Here is a 14529-nt window from a genome sequence, read left to right on the forward strand (position 1 = left end):
GCAATTATGAAAAGCACAAAGATAAGATGGAATTAAATGATTACAAGATTGCAATTAGAAAAATAATTGTAGGCATGTTTAAAATACTGTACTCCAGTTATGTAAAGCCAATATCAGTATTCTAAAACATCTACCCATCTCTGTTTATTGAAAACTTTAAGTGTCTTTGCAGACAGATCTTGACGATACTTTAGAGACATGATTTTATTTTTGAACATAATTACATTCTTGGAGACGTTTGAACTTTTTTTTATAGTTTAATCCTAAAGAATTGTCCCAAGATCTCATACAAGCAGTCATTGCAGTGTCTTTATGACTGAGGTTAAGATCCCGCCCTCCCCCCCTAAAAAATAAAAACGCCATAGTTATTTGGGTAGGTTTTTTATGTTTTAAATAATATCAGCAGGCTATGGTAACATTTGGTATTTATATCTTGGACTTGTGTTTGAGCCAGAAGTGTGATGAGACTTGCAGCTATCATTTTAAACAAGAGATAGTTGTTGTGTGTCCTTTTATTATTTTGTATTTGAAAAGGAAGCCATTAATAAGTTGCCATATGTTTCTTCTTGACCTAAATCACCTAAGATGACAGGAACTTCGATTTCTGTCATCATATGACCACAGGATTTATATCTGGTGGGAATATCCTAACAATGTGAAATGGAATTAGATTTTGATGTAGGGTGATCTCTTCATTAATAATCTGTGACAACATCTCATAGGGCTTTAACTTTTTTCAGATCTGCGCACAAAACAAATTGTTTTCTTTGTACTGTGAGGGTTATTTGCAGGACGAGGTTGACATCTTTCTTATTTTTTTTCAAAGATGGAGTAAATATTATCAATTTGAATTCACAAAGAAAATTTGATTCATCAAATAAACCACTAACAAAATATTTTTAATTACTTGTTTTATCTGATCTGAATGCTCTGTGTATTTTTGAAATATTATCTTAAAATGTTTAAAATTGTGCTGTTTTGTATATCATTATCGTCAGAGAGATCCAAATCAATTATGTTTTCAACATGTTCACACACAATTATTATTCATACATTGATGATATGGAGAGTGTCACTCATGTGATATGACATGGGGATTTAAATGTTTAAACTCTACCATTTTATGTCAGAGTCAAAGTCAGTGACGTGGTTACGCACAATATTTATATGAAAGACTTTGTTACTCATAAGACATATTTACTTATAACACAAATACATACTGATATTCGGATGAAATATTCCTGAACATTTATATATCTATAACTTAATGATGACAAACGTTCTTCATCAATTGTACTAGTCATAGCCTTATAGTAAGCATGACGTCATGGCTTAGTATAACAGATGGTGGTACGTCATAACTAAGTATACTTATTCATTTTTCATTGATTAAGTGTAACACAGCACTATCAAAATATTTCTTGATTATTGAGATTTACCAAAGTCCAGCGATAATCTTCCTATCCAGCTGATTTTTGTTTTTAATCAAATTATACGTCTTTACCAATCACAAATAAGTTTCATGGTTATATCTAATTTCTTTTTACTACAAAGGGATGTAATAAACTAAATATATTTTCTTAGATGATGTCAAATTGTAACTAATTAGAAATCAATTTTATACAAAGGGATGAATGAATTTTTAAAAAGTTAATATATAAGTTAATTAAATTATTCAAAATTGTGCTAGACCTAAGTCAGATGTTTTATCATAATGTATCTACCTGTGTTAATTTATTACTGACATCTACTGTGAACAATTATGTATTGACCAGTGGCCAGAGGTATTCTGTCGTTACTGATCTACTACTTTTTTATGTTTTGTTTTGTTCCCTGGTTGTATAAGTCATTACCTGAGGGCTATCTAAGCAGTTTGTATGATGATCAGTATAACCTTATCTTGTTGTAAACAGCTGAATCTATTGCGCTTTATATGTGTAAGACCATGTCAGTAACTCATGTATTATTCAATCCTTGGTACTCTATCAGTTATCAATAGTTTTAGTATAAATACGACCACATTTCTAGCCAGTATGTATCGGTTCTTGAAGGCATGTGAGTGTTCCATCAGCCTACATCTCAATAAACTCCTGAACAGCATTTGGACTTCTTCATCTCCACTCATCACCACACAAAACAAACTTCATTTTAGATATGCAGTATACCAAATTCAGAGCATGCAACTTGTTAATAACAGAATTTTTACCCTTTGTTAAAATTTTGTGCATAAAGCCATTTACTTGTTAATTACAGTATTTTTAACATTTGTTAAATACTACTTGAATGATATTGATGTTGGTATGTTGAATAGATTGTTCTACAAATTATCTTGATTCGTTTTCATCAGATGTACAAAATGTCCATCAGTATAATATGAAATAAGTCATTAATGAAAAATGACATTAATTTCTTGTATGAACAAGACAACTTAAGATAGAAAATCATTGGAATTGATTTCTTTACAGCTTATACTCATTATAGAAGATAAAAAGAGAAAATTTCGGGTCCAACACAATATCCATTAATGTAATTGTAATTTTGTCTCTCTGTTAGAATATATTTTCAGCTTGGATTTGTTGTTGATTGTCTGCTGGAAGCTTAATAGCCTTAATTGTGGATTTCAAGCAAAAATGATTAAAGAAGTATATAAATAGATATACAAATAGATTTGCTGCTATATAATGTCTTTTCATAACAATATTGTTTCGTTTAAACTGTTCTTTGTTTAAAACATTTATTTTGAGGGGTTACACATTGATTATTCACCAATATTAAATACATTTTTTATACCTGGTATGCAGCTTATAGACAAGGAACTAATAATATGTTTATTGTTGGCATAAATGGAGAACTATGACTGAAAAAAAAACAGTATGATGAATCACCCAATAGCAATAATATTAAGTATTGAATTTCATAACTTATTTGATTAGTACATGTGACCTTTGACCTATATATTGACCTTTCACATGACTGAAAAGTATTCAATATTAATTGAAGTTGATAATTTGATTTACCAAATATTTTGGTGACCTATGTATTGACCTTTGGCATAGCCTTACATTGTCTTGAAATGTGAAAATGAGAAGTATACAATATTGATTGAAGTTGATAATTTAGTTTACCAATGATCTTTGGTAGCCTATACATTGTTTCTTTGGTAGCCTATACATTGTTTCTTTGGTAGCCTATACATTGTTTCTTTGGTAGCCTATACATTGTTTCTTGGGAGAGCTTTACATTGTAATACAATGTACAAATAAAAAATATACAATATTGATTGATAATTAGGACCTAATTGGCCTGTGGCCTATATACTGACCTTTAGCATATGACCAATAGGACTTTTGACCTGTTGGTATTTGTCATGCAATTGAATAGTGTGAAATTGTAGAAGTGTTGATGGCTTATAATGTTATTTCAAACCCACATGTACAAGTTGACAAATGACAAAATCCTGCTAGCTGTTATGTGCCAGTTTGTTTTTCTGTGGAGATGTATCAACATTATGGGTATCACCTCTGTTTAATTCATCATCCCTACAGTCAACTTCATTCTCTTCATGACTTCATGATAAATCTCACTGAAATTTAGAATGTGAAATTTTCTGACTAATATATCTATCAGACATACGCTGCAGTGCAGGAGGAAATCATATTTTGAACCTGATTTGACATGTGACCTTTAATAACATAGTTAGGTGTAGTGCTTGCAATAGCCAGGATCATACAGAATGGTATGTTAATTTACCATATAAGTATCTACATTACTCTGATAAAATACTGAAATTGTTTATAAAGTTTATTAAAAGAACTTAAAATACTGAATATATTTTCACCCCAGGTAATTTTCACCCAGGTACCATTATACAGGAATTCGTCTCATGTTCATTTTGCTCTCTGAGGACTATAAAAGGAATGAATAAGTGTAACAATTTTCACCCTCATTTTAAATTCACCCTCCCTGATTATGGATGAAAAGGCTGAAAATTTAACGAAGGCAAAAATTTTCTGGTAAACAGTATCTGCATACAATGTGACTCACTTCAGCAGAAGTTACCTAACCTGTCAGTCAAGAAAGCATGTGAACCCATTATACAAATATAGGCCATGTTTTTGAGGTATTTAAAATTCAGCTCACTCAGTCTGTTGTTAACACAAATTTAGAATAGTACCCATAATTACAGTAATCTCGGTATGATCTTTCCTTTGATGCTGGATAAATTTAGAATAGTACCTATATTTATTGTAAAAATGATCTCCGTATGATCTTTCCTTTGATGCTAGATAAATTTAGAATAGTACCTATATTTATTGTAAAAATGATCTCCGTATGATCTTTCCTTTGATGCTAGATAAATTTAAAATAGTACCTATATTTATTGTAAAAATGATCTCCGTATGATCTTTCCTTTGATGCTAGATAAATTTAGAATAGTACCTATATTTATTGTAAAAATGATCTCCGTATGATCTTTCCTTTGATGCCAGAGCTGTAGATTCTGAATTATTAGGAGTAAATATCATTATATTATTGTCTATATTATCAGAGACTGTGTACTTGATCTAATTGTCTACATTACATAACAAGGACTGGTGAACTTGACCAAACAATGCTAGTATATGTATAAGGTCGATATAAACTTCACAGCTACAATATGATTTTCATTTGAATGAAAACAAACTGCGTTCTGAGCTGTGAAGTTGTATAAGTTTTGTCCAAATTATTCCTGATTAATGACTTTATCATCAAAGAGTCCATACATTTCTATGGTGTCTATATGTATGCATTCAGTACCTTGATATTATTCCCAGGAAATTGCTTTATATAATTTCCTTTCCAAGATGAAAGTGAGGGATATTGATCTGAACATTAAAGGATCAAAGTCTTGGTGTCATAGCAACCAATCTGAATTTCAATACTACTTAAAGACCTTCACTGGTCAATTCAATAGAAGGGGAAGTAACTCCAACTTGATTTCTTAACATCAGATACCATATCTTTGGTATGTTAATTTTTATTGATCAGACCCTGGAAACTTATTTCTAACTGAGAAGTACATATAATTTATGTATAGATTTAAATAGAAAACTTCCTTTGAAGCTGATTCAGGGCTTACTGTATGCCTGAAAGGTGCATTTTAATAGACTTAAAAATCTGTGATGCTATAAGTCGACATTATACATGAAAAGAAGAATTTTTAGCCCGCCATCATCAATATTCCAATCGCCTTATATCTGTGATTCATTTTTCTATCCGCTCGTCCTTTTGTCCGTAAACAATTTTTGTTACCGCTCTTTCGTGAGAAGTACTGGATGGATCTCTCTTGCACTTCATATGTAGGTTTACCTAAATCTCTAGTTGTCCATCTAATTTTGGGACTGATCAGAAAAACAAAATGGCTGACAGGTGGTCATCTTGGCATTTGACTTTGCAAGTTTGTTTTTGTTTTTTTTTTAAGTAGGGCTAGATATATCTCTCTCCAATTTCCTATGTAGGTTCCCCAATGTCCCTAGGTGTGCAATTTAATTTTGGGACAGATCAAAAAAATAAAATGGCAGACAGGTGGCCATCTTGGATTTTCCCTTTTGCAGGCATGTTATCAATATTTCTTAAGAAGCAGTGTATGGATCTCTCAAATTTCCTATGTTGATTCCCCTTGGTCCCTACTTGTATCCATATAATTTTGAGACTGATTAAAAAATCAAAATGGCAAACAGGTGGCCATTTTGGATTTTTTTCAATGGAGTTTGTTATCGCTATTTCTCATGAAGTACTAGATGGATTGCTCTCAAATTTCATATGTATGTCCCTTTTGGTCTCTGTTTGTGCCCGTTTGATTTTGGGGCTATCAGAAGAAATCAAATGGCCTCCAGGCGACCATTTTGGATTTGACTGGTAAAGATTATCATTGCTTTTTCAGCAAAGGTATGTTCAAATTTCTTATCATTGAGAGCAAGTACAGAGAAGAGAAAAGAAGGGAAAAGAATAAATTAAAATCAAACAGTGGTGGACACCACGATTTCTCTGGGGCCTCTTGTTGAAAATTATCATCAGAAAGTAAAATTGTGAGCTTAAAATGAAGTTTGCAAAGTAAGATTTCTTCTTAAAATGTCAGTTTTACACCAACAAATGTTAAGTCTTCCCTTCCTCTCAATTAGAGCTCTGCACTTTTGAACCTCCCATCCCAAAGAGCTTTATAAGAATAGATTCACTATTGGAGTGAAAATCGATGTTGAATACTGGGAGTGATGGGTAAATGATTGTGACATCATTTAATAACATCGGTCGTCTAGCTTTGTCTATCAACTTAAGTATTACAGTTGTTCCATTTTCTCTTTGCAGACGATACGAGGGCGGTGTGAAGGGAAATGTGACGTAAATGTGGAATCTCGTTCCTTCTGTAAAAGATGCCGTCTCCAAAAGTGCTTTATTGTGGGCATGCGGAAGGATATGATACTGAGTAAGATTGAGATACAGTTGTTGTACAAGTTTATATATATATATATATATATATATATATATGTGTGTGTGTATATGATCACTGAAGTGATAACAACAGTACAGACAAATAAATTGTCAAATTTGCGAGACAATCTGACCATTTATCAAGACACAAAATATTGCAAAACTTACATCACACACACATAAAAGAAATCAAAGGCAAAGTTATCTATTTATCAAAGAGATATAGCCTAAAATGTACTGGTATCGAGAAATTACAAAAATGTGATACCATAAAAATATTCATTCTGTATTTGATAGCTGAATATTTCTAAAATAGACACAACATATATAACATAGAACAGACAGCAACAGTCTGTTTTACAGCAGTCGTAAAATTGATAAAGATTCTTATGGACATGTAACTTATTCACTATGTGGGTAAATAGGAATGATAACTAGCACAAAATAGTAATGTCACCACATTCATAAAAGGAGTGGGAGAAGAGCAGGCTGTGATTAAAGTATTTAACTCAACAAACACAGTCTGTGTCCTGACTAAACACACACAGTCTGTGTCCTGACTCAACACACACAGTCTGTGTCTGACACAACACACGCAGACTGTGTCCTGACTAAACACAGGCAGTCTGTGTCCTGACTAAACACACGCAGTCTGTGTCCTGACTAAACACACACAGTCTGTGTCCTGACTCAACACACAGAGTCTGTGTCCTGACTCAACACACACAGTGTGTGTCCTGACTTAACACACACAGTCTGTGTCCTGACTCAACACACACAATCTGTGTCCTGACTAAACACACAGTCTCTGTTCTGACTTAACACACACTCTCTGTGTCCTTACTCAACAGATACAGTCTTTATCCTGACTTAACACACACAGTATGTGTCCTGACTCAGCTCACAAATCTTTGTCCTAACTCAACACACACAATCTGGGACTGGACTTAACATACACACTCTGTGTCCTAACTCAACACACACAATCTGTGTCCTAACTCAACACCCAGTCTGTGTCCTGATTCAACTCACACAGTCTGTGTCCTGACTTAACACACACAGTCTGTGTCCTGACTCAACACACACAATCTGTTATCTGACTTAATATACACACTCTGTGTCCTGACCTAAAACACACAGTCTGTGTCCTGAATTAACACACACAGTCTGTGTCCTGACTCAACACACACAATCTGTTATCTGACCTAATATACACACTCTGTGTCCTGACTTAACACACACAGTCTGTGTCCTGACTCAACACACACAATCTGTAATCTGTCCTGACTAAACACACACAGTCTGTGTCCTGACTTAATACACAGTCTGTGTCCTTACTAAACACATTCTGTGTTCTGACTAAGCACACACACACTCAGTGTCCTTTTCTCAACACACACAGTCTTTGTCCTGACTTTACATGCACACTCTGTGTTCTAATTCACAACACAGTCTGTGTCCTGACTAAATACACACAGTCTGTGTACTAAATTAACACACACAGTCTGTGTCCTGACTAAACACACACAGTCTTTGTCCTAAATTAGCACACACAGTCTGTGTCCTAACTCAACACACACAGTCTGTGTCCTGACTCGACACATACAGTCTGTGTCCTGACTAAACACACACAGTCTTTGTCCTGAATTAACACACACAGTCTGTGTCCTGACTCAACACACACAGTCTGTGTCCTGACTCAACACACACAGTCTTTGTCCTGAATTAGCACACACAGTCTGTGTCCTAACTCAACACACACAGTGTGTGTCCTGACTCAACACACACTCTGTGTCCTGACTCAACACACACAGTGTGTGTCCTGACTTAACACACACAGTCTGTGTCCTGACTCAACACACACAATCTGTTATCTGACTTAATATACACACTCTGTGTCCTGACTTAACACACACAGTCTGTGTCCTGAATTAACACACACAGTGTGTGTCCTGACTCAACATACACAATCTGTAATCTGTCCTGACTAAACACACACAGTCTGTGTCCTGACTTAACACACAGTCTGTGTCCTTACTAAACACAGTCTGTGTTCTGACTAAGCATACACACACTCAGTGTCCTTTTCTCAACACACACAGTCTTTGTCCTGACTTTACATGCACACTCTGTGTTCTCATTCACAACACAGTCTGTGTCCTGACTAAATACACACAGTCTGTTTACTGAATTAACACACACAGTCTGTGTCCTGACTAAACACACACAGTCTTTGTCCTAAATTAGCACACACAGTCTGTGTCCTAACTCAACACACACAGTCTGTGTCCTGACGCAACACACACAATCTGTGTCTTGACTAAACACACAGTCTCTGTTCTGACTTAGCACACACTCTCTGTGTCCTTACTCAACACACACAGTCTGTGTCCTGAATTAACACACACAGTCTGTGTCCTGACTCAACACACACAGTCTGTGTCCTGACTAAACACACACAATCTGTGTCCTGACTAAATACACACAGTCTGTGTCCTGACTCAACACACACAGTCTGTGTCCTTACTCAACACACACAGTCTTTGTCCTGACTTTACACACACAGTCTGTGTCCTGACTAAATACACACAGTCTGTGTCCTGAATTAACACACACAGTCTGTGTCCTTACTCAACACACACAGTCTGTGTTCTGACTAAACACACAGTCTGTGTCCTGAATTAACACACACAGTCTGTGTCCTGACTCAACACACACAGTCTGTGTTCTGACTAAACACACAGTCTGTGTCCTGAATTAACACACACAGTCTGTGTCCTGACTCAACACACACAGTCTGTGTCCTGACTAAACACACACAGTCTGTGTCCTGACTAAACACACACAGTGTGTGTCCTGACTTAACACACACAGTCTGTGTCCTGACTCAACACACACAGTGTGTGTCCTGACTTAACACACACAGTCTGTGTCCTGACTCAACACACACAATCTGTGTCCTGACTAAACACACAGTCTCTGTTCTGACTTAACACACACTCTCTGTGTCCTTACTCAACAGATACAGTCTTTGTCCTGACTTAACACACACAGTATGTGTCCTGACTCAGCTCACAAATCTTTGTCCTAACTCAACACACACAATCTGGGACTGGACTTAACATACACACTCTGTGTCCTAACTCAACACACACAATCTGTGTCCTAACTCAACACCCAGTCTGTGTCCTGATTCAACTCACACAGTCTGTGTCCTGACTTAACACACACAGTCTGTGTCCTGACTCAACACACACAATCTGTGTCCTGACTAAACACACAGTGTGTGTCCTGACTTAACACACACTCTCTGTGTCCTTACTCAACAGATACAGTCTTTGTCCTGACTTAACACACACAGTATGTGTCCTGACTCAGCTCACAAATCTTTGTCCTAACTCAACATACACAATCTGGGACTGGACTTAACATACACAATCTGTGTCCTAACTCAACACCCAGTCTGTGTCCTGATTCAACTCACACAGTCTGTGTCCTGACTTAACACACACAGTCTGTGTCCTGACTTAACACACAAGTCTGTGTCCTGACTCAACACACACAATCTGTGTCCTGACTAAACACACAGTCTCTGTTCTGACTTAACACACACTCTCTGTGTCCTTACTCAACAGATACAGTCTTTGTCCTGACTTAACACACACAGTATGTGTCCTGACTCAGCTCACAAATCTTTGTCCTAACTCAACACACACAATCTGGGACTGGACTTAACATACACACTCTGTGTCCTAACTCAACACACACAATCTGTGTCCTAACTCAACACCCAGTCTGTGTCCTGATTCAACTCACACAGTCTGTGTCCTGACTTAACACACACAGTCTGTGTCCTGATTCAACTCACACAGTCTGTGTCCTGACTTAATATACGTACTCGTTGTCTGGACTCAACACACACAGTCTGTTTCCTGACTCAACACATACACTCTATGTCCTGACTAAACACACAAAGGTTATGCAGAGGGAATATCAGTTTGATCAAAGTAATAGTGGACCTTCGATGATCTGGATGCAGGTTGTCAAGAAAACAAACATTTTTAGGGATTGAAACCAGTCCATAAATTCAAATACTGACTCTGGAAGTTACTTTTCATGGTGACATTTGTGCAATAGTACACAGTTTTGTTAAACACATAAAGAACCAGAGATATGTACAGCATACTGTTGGACAGAGTTTGAAGTCATAGCACCTGCTGACAGATCAGCGCCTGAAGTATCCACCTGTGGAACTTGTGTTAGAGTTAACAGAATCTCTTTACATTTCAAGATGAATAAATTATATAGACAACATCAAAGAGAAAGTCTTGATCCCTCTTTGTTTTCAAATGTTTGATAATTAATTAACATTATTGTTGTTCCGTACTTGTTACAGTTTTAAACATTGATGAAATAACCAGGATATTTCAACATTAAACAGAAATTGTTCCTGAGAGATAATTATCTGTTAATAGATAAATGATGCAGTAAACAATTCATGCACATGTAAATCATGGCGACCGTCATACGTCAATACTTTTATGTATTTATCTTACATACGTAGAAAGACATGGCCCTGATTGCTGTGATATCAGTAATGCACATGACAGTGAATTGAGAGAAAATTATAAATTTTCAGTTTTTATAGTATCTTATCGCTTTTATTACGGATGTATAAACTTTTGTCACAAGTCACTCAATTCTAAAAATAGAATCGATTCAGACATGTCCCTGTTCCAGACGACAATAAAGTTGTCTTTTTCATATCAAAATCAGCATTTGAATAGTGTCAAATTACAATTATATTAAGAAATCATGAGTTATATCACTTTTTTTTAAAGGTGTTGTAGTTGATATCAAGCAGATCTTCAATAAATCAGCTGCAAATTGGCCTTCTCTTTCACTCTGGAAATTTAACATATGTACAATTATTAATGGAAATAAAACATGAATAGGACAATGACATTCATAGATACTGGCTTTTACAGTAAAATATATATACACATATTGAAAACAAGCAACAGCATCATAGTGACAACTTATTGTCATGTACTCAAAGGAGATAACTTCAGCTAACAGCAGTCCAGAAAATTTCTTATCTAGAAAACGCTTTGTAAATTACCGGTAGAAAACTTTATTGTAAATTTCAGCCTGATAATACTTGGTTGATTTACATTAAATACATCCGATTTGAAAGGCTAAGTATTTTATCATTCTTTTAGTTGTCATATGAGTGTTAAGTACCTGATAATTTATTCATAGAAAATACCCAAACAACTTATCTTCTTCCACATGTAGAATTATATATATTTCTAAAATTATTTTTTGTTATGTTCAATGCTGTCGTATAGTTAAATACATCTACAGGAATAAATGGTAAACATAGAAATATCAAACAAATTTACTTTTTTAACAGCCCACCATCATCAGATCGTGGACTTATCAAATCACCCACCTCTGTGGTCCGTCTTTTTTTACCGTCATTATTTCATATATAGATTCCTTTTGGTTCCTAGTTGTGCTCATTTGATATTGGGACTGATCAGAAAAACAAAAGGGCTTACAGGCAGCCATCTTGGATTTTTTCAATGTTATCCCCATTTCTTCTAAAGGATGGAACTGATCTCCTTGGTCTCTAGTTGTGCCCATCCAATTTTTCAGACTGATCAGAAAAACAAAATGGCTGACTAGTGGCCATCTTGGATTTTGCCAAGTAAAGTTTGTTATCCCTATTTGTTAAGAAGCACTGTATGGATCTCTCTCAAATTTAATATGTAAGTTCCCTTTCATCTCTATTTGTGCCTGTCTGATTTTGAGACTGATCAGAAAAACAAAATGGCTTCCAGATGAGCATCTTGAATTTGTCAGTTACAGATAATCATAGCTTTTTCTGCATAGGAATGTTCAAATTGCTTACCATTAAGAGCAAAAACAGAGAAGAAAAGTAAAAAGAAAGGAAAAGATCAAAGTTTCACAGAGCAAATAAAGATCAAGATCTGGAAGAGGAGGCAACTCAAATATGTGATGAGAACTGAATTGCTGTTTTATTTGGAGATGTTTACTTTTTGTACTATTATTGAAAGTTCACCTGTTAAGGTGGGCTGATTCTTCACAATTAAAGTCTCGCACTGTCAGTCACTAACAAGAAGCAAACCTCATATGACTCAATCATGGCTGAGCTAATGTCTGTAAATGGATGTAGCTAGATCTGTACCAAATTTCCACAAATTAAATAATGTATATTGTTGTTTATATGGTGAAATCAGGCATCATTTTCTCTTAGATTGTAAGGAAATCAATTCTGATTCTCTTTTATATAAAAACATGATAAGAAATCCTAACTGGTGCTAAATATCTCTAAAGCCATTGGTTTATAACATTTGTTCTTTTTTTACCAGATGAACAACAGAAAAAAATACGGAAGCAGAAGATCATTATAAATAAGTTAAAGAAACATGGACAAATACCTCAGGATGAATCATGTGCTGGTACATCTGAGGATCTCACTGAGGAAATTGAGGCAAAGATTTGCTCTCAAAGTCTCGATGAACTACGTTCCTCATTTCCAAATCTATCTGAAAAGGATTTAGGTATGCTGACAAAATTAAAGCAAGAAAATAAGGAGGATAAAAGCCTTAGTTCAAGCCCAGATGCTCAGAGTTGTCCTTCTTGGACAGATTCAAAAAAAGATACTGAAGACGTTATCAGTTTGATGTCAGAGATGAATCGCAGTTTAGTTAGGGAACTGGTTCGGGCAAATGAGGACAGTGCCTTTCTTGCCAACACTTCAACAGAGATTAGAAGTATACCAACGAATGCTACAGAGTTCATCAATGTGGCTGAAGGTTTTGTGCGTAGAGTAATTAAGTTAGCAAAAAGTGTTGAATTTTTTAAGATGGTAAAAAGAGAGGACCAAATTGCTTTGCTTAAAGGTTCAGTTACAGAAATCATGATGTTGCGGTCAGCTGTGAATTATGATGTTGCAACGGAATCGTGGAGTCTGAGTACGAAAAGCTGTTTGAACAAAGACATGACAACTAAAGTGCCCCTTGGTTCAATTCAACCAGACAGCTCATGTGGTAAATATACCAGTCAGTCTGCATGTCAAGACCTCACTAAGCCATCCAATGTGTTCCCTCCAAAAGACAAGTCCTTTAATGTTGTGCAAGACACATCTGGAATAAAAACGGAAGTAGAACATAATGCTTCATCTACCTCGTGCTCCATCAGTGGGGACTCCTGCAACAACGATAAATCGCCTGCCCAATTTTCATCTGGTGTCGATCTAAGCAAGTTACGTGCTCAGTGTGAACAGAGAGGAAAAGATGGTAGCTCAGGAAATCCATCCGTTTCAAAAATTGGCGCTGAATTGCTGAAAAAAGGCAGCAGTGAAATGCGTGCAATGTTTATGTCATATTCCACATTCATTAAAGCTCTTATGAGAACAATCAAAGGGGATGTTTTAATGCTCAAATTACTTATTATGTTATCATTATTCTCATCAGACCGCCAGGGCCTTGAAGAAAAACAAAAGATCGAGGAGATCCAGGAATACTATGCCCAGATACTGCAGTCGTACATTTCAATACGTTTCCCTCACAATAAGGTTCTCTTTGCCAAGATACTTATGAAGCTCACTGACCTGCGGGACATCAACGAATTACACACAAAGATGTTACTCCAAATGAAAGTGGAAAGCATTGAGCCGTTGCTAGTAGAAATATTTGATCTCCCTGTCTAATAAAGTTTATTTATGAAAAGATATGGTCTGTTTGTGAAAAGAAATTCTCGTATATTTAATATACATCTATTTGTTATTTCAAGACATTTAAAAGGTCCACGGGCATCTATAGTGCTTATCTGTGAAATCTTTTTAATATGTATATTTGTTGATTAAAATGCTGATGTGGTGAGGATGTCTGGAGAGACTGTGATTAACTCCTCTGTGATTAAAACATCTTGTTTGAGAATGATATTTAATGTTGATGAAAGGTTCAGTTATAGAAGTCATATATATTTAAGATGTATATATATGTATATAAAATTGCTGGGTTTATCTAG

General features: G+C 35.5%; 1 protein-coding gene across 1 annotated transcript in view; it reads left to right on the forward strand.

Moving 5' to 3' along the window:
* LOC132565600 (nuclear hormone receptor HR96-like) overlaps positions 1-14209 on the forward strand; it is a 56073-nt gene extending 41864 nt beyond the window's left edge. The window contains exons 3-5 of the mRNA XM_060230246.1: positions 6346-6463; positions 12867-13520; positions 13794-14209. Coding sequence (XP_060086229.1) covers positions 6346-6463; positions 12867-13520; positions 13794-14209 — 1188 coding nt within the window. The remainder of the gene's footprint in view (positions 1-6345; positions 6464-12866; positions 13521-13793) is intronic.
* The last annotated feature ends 320 nt before the right edge of the window (positions 14210-14529 follow it).

The sequence above is a fragment of the Ylistrum balloti genome, unplaced genomic scaffold (genome assembly GCF_031769215.1).
Source record: "Ylistrum balloti isolate Yb309-2 unplaced genomic scaffold, AGI_CSIRO_Ybal_v1 Utg369726, whole genome shotgun sequence".
NCBI lineage: Eukaryota > Metazoa > Mollusca > Bivalvia > Pectinida > Pectinidae > Ylistrum > Ylistrum balloti.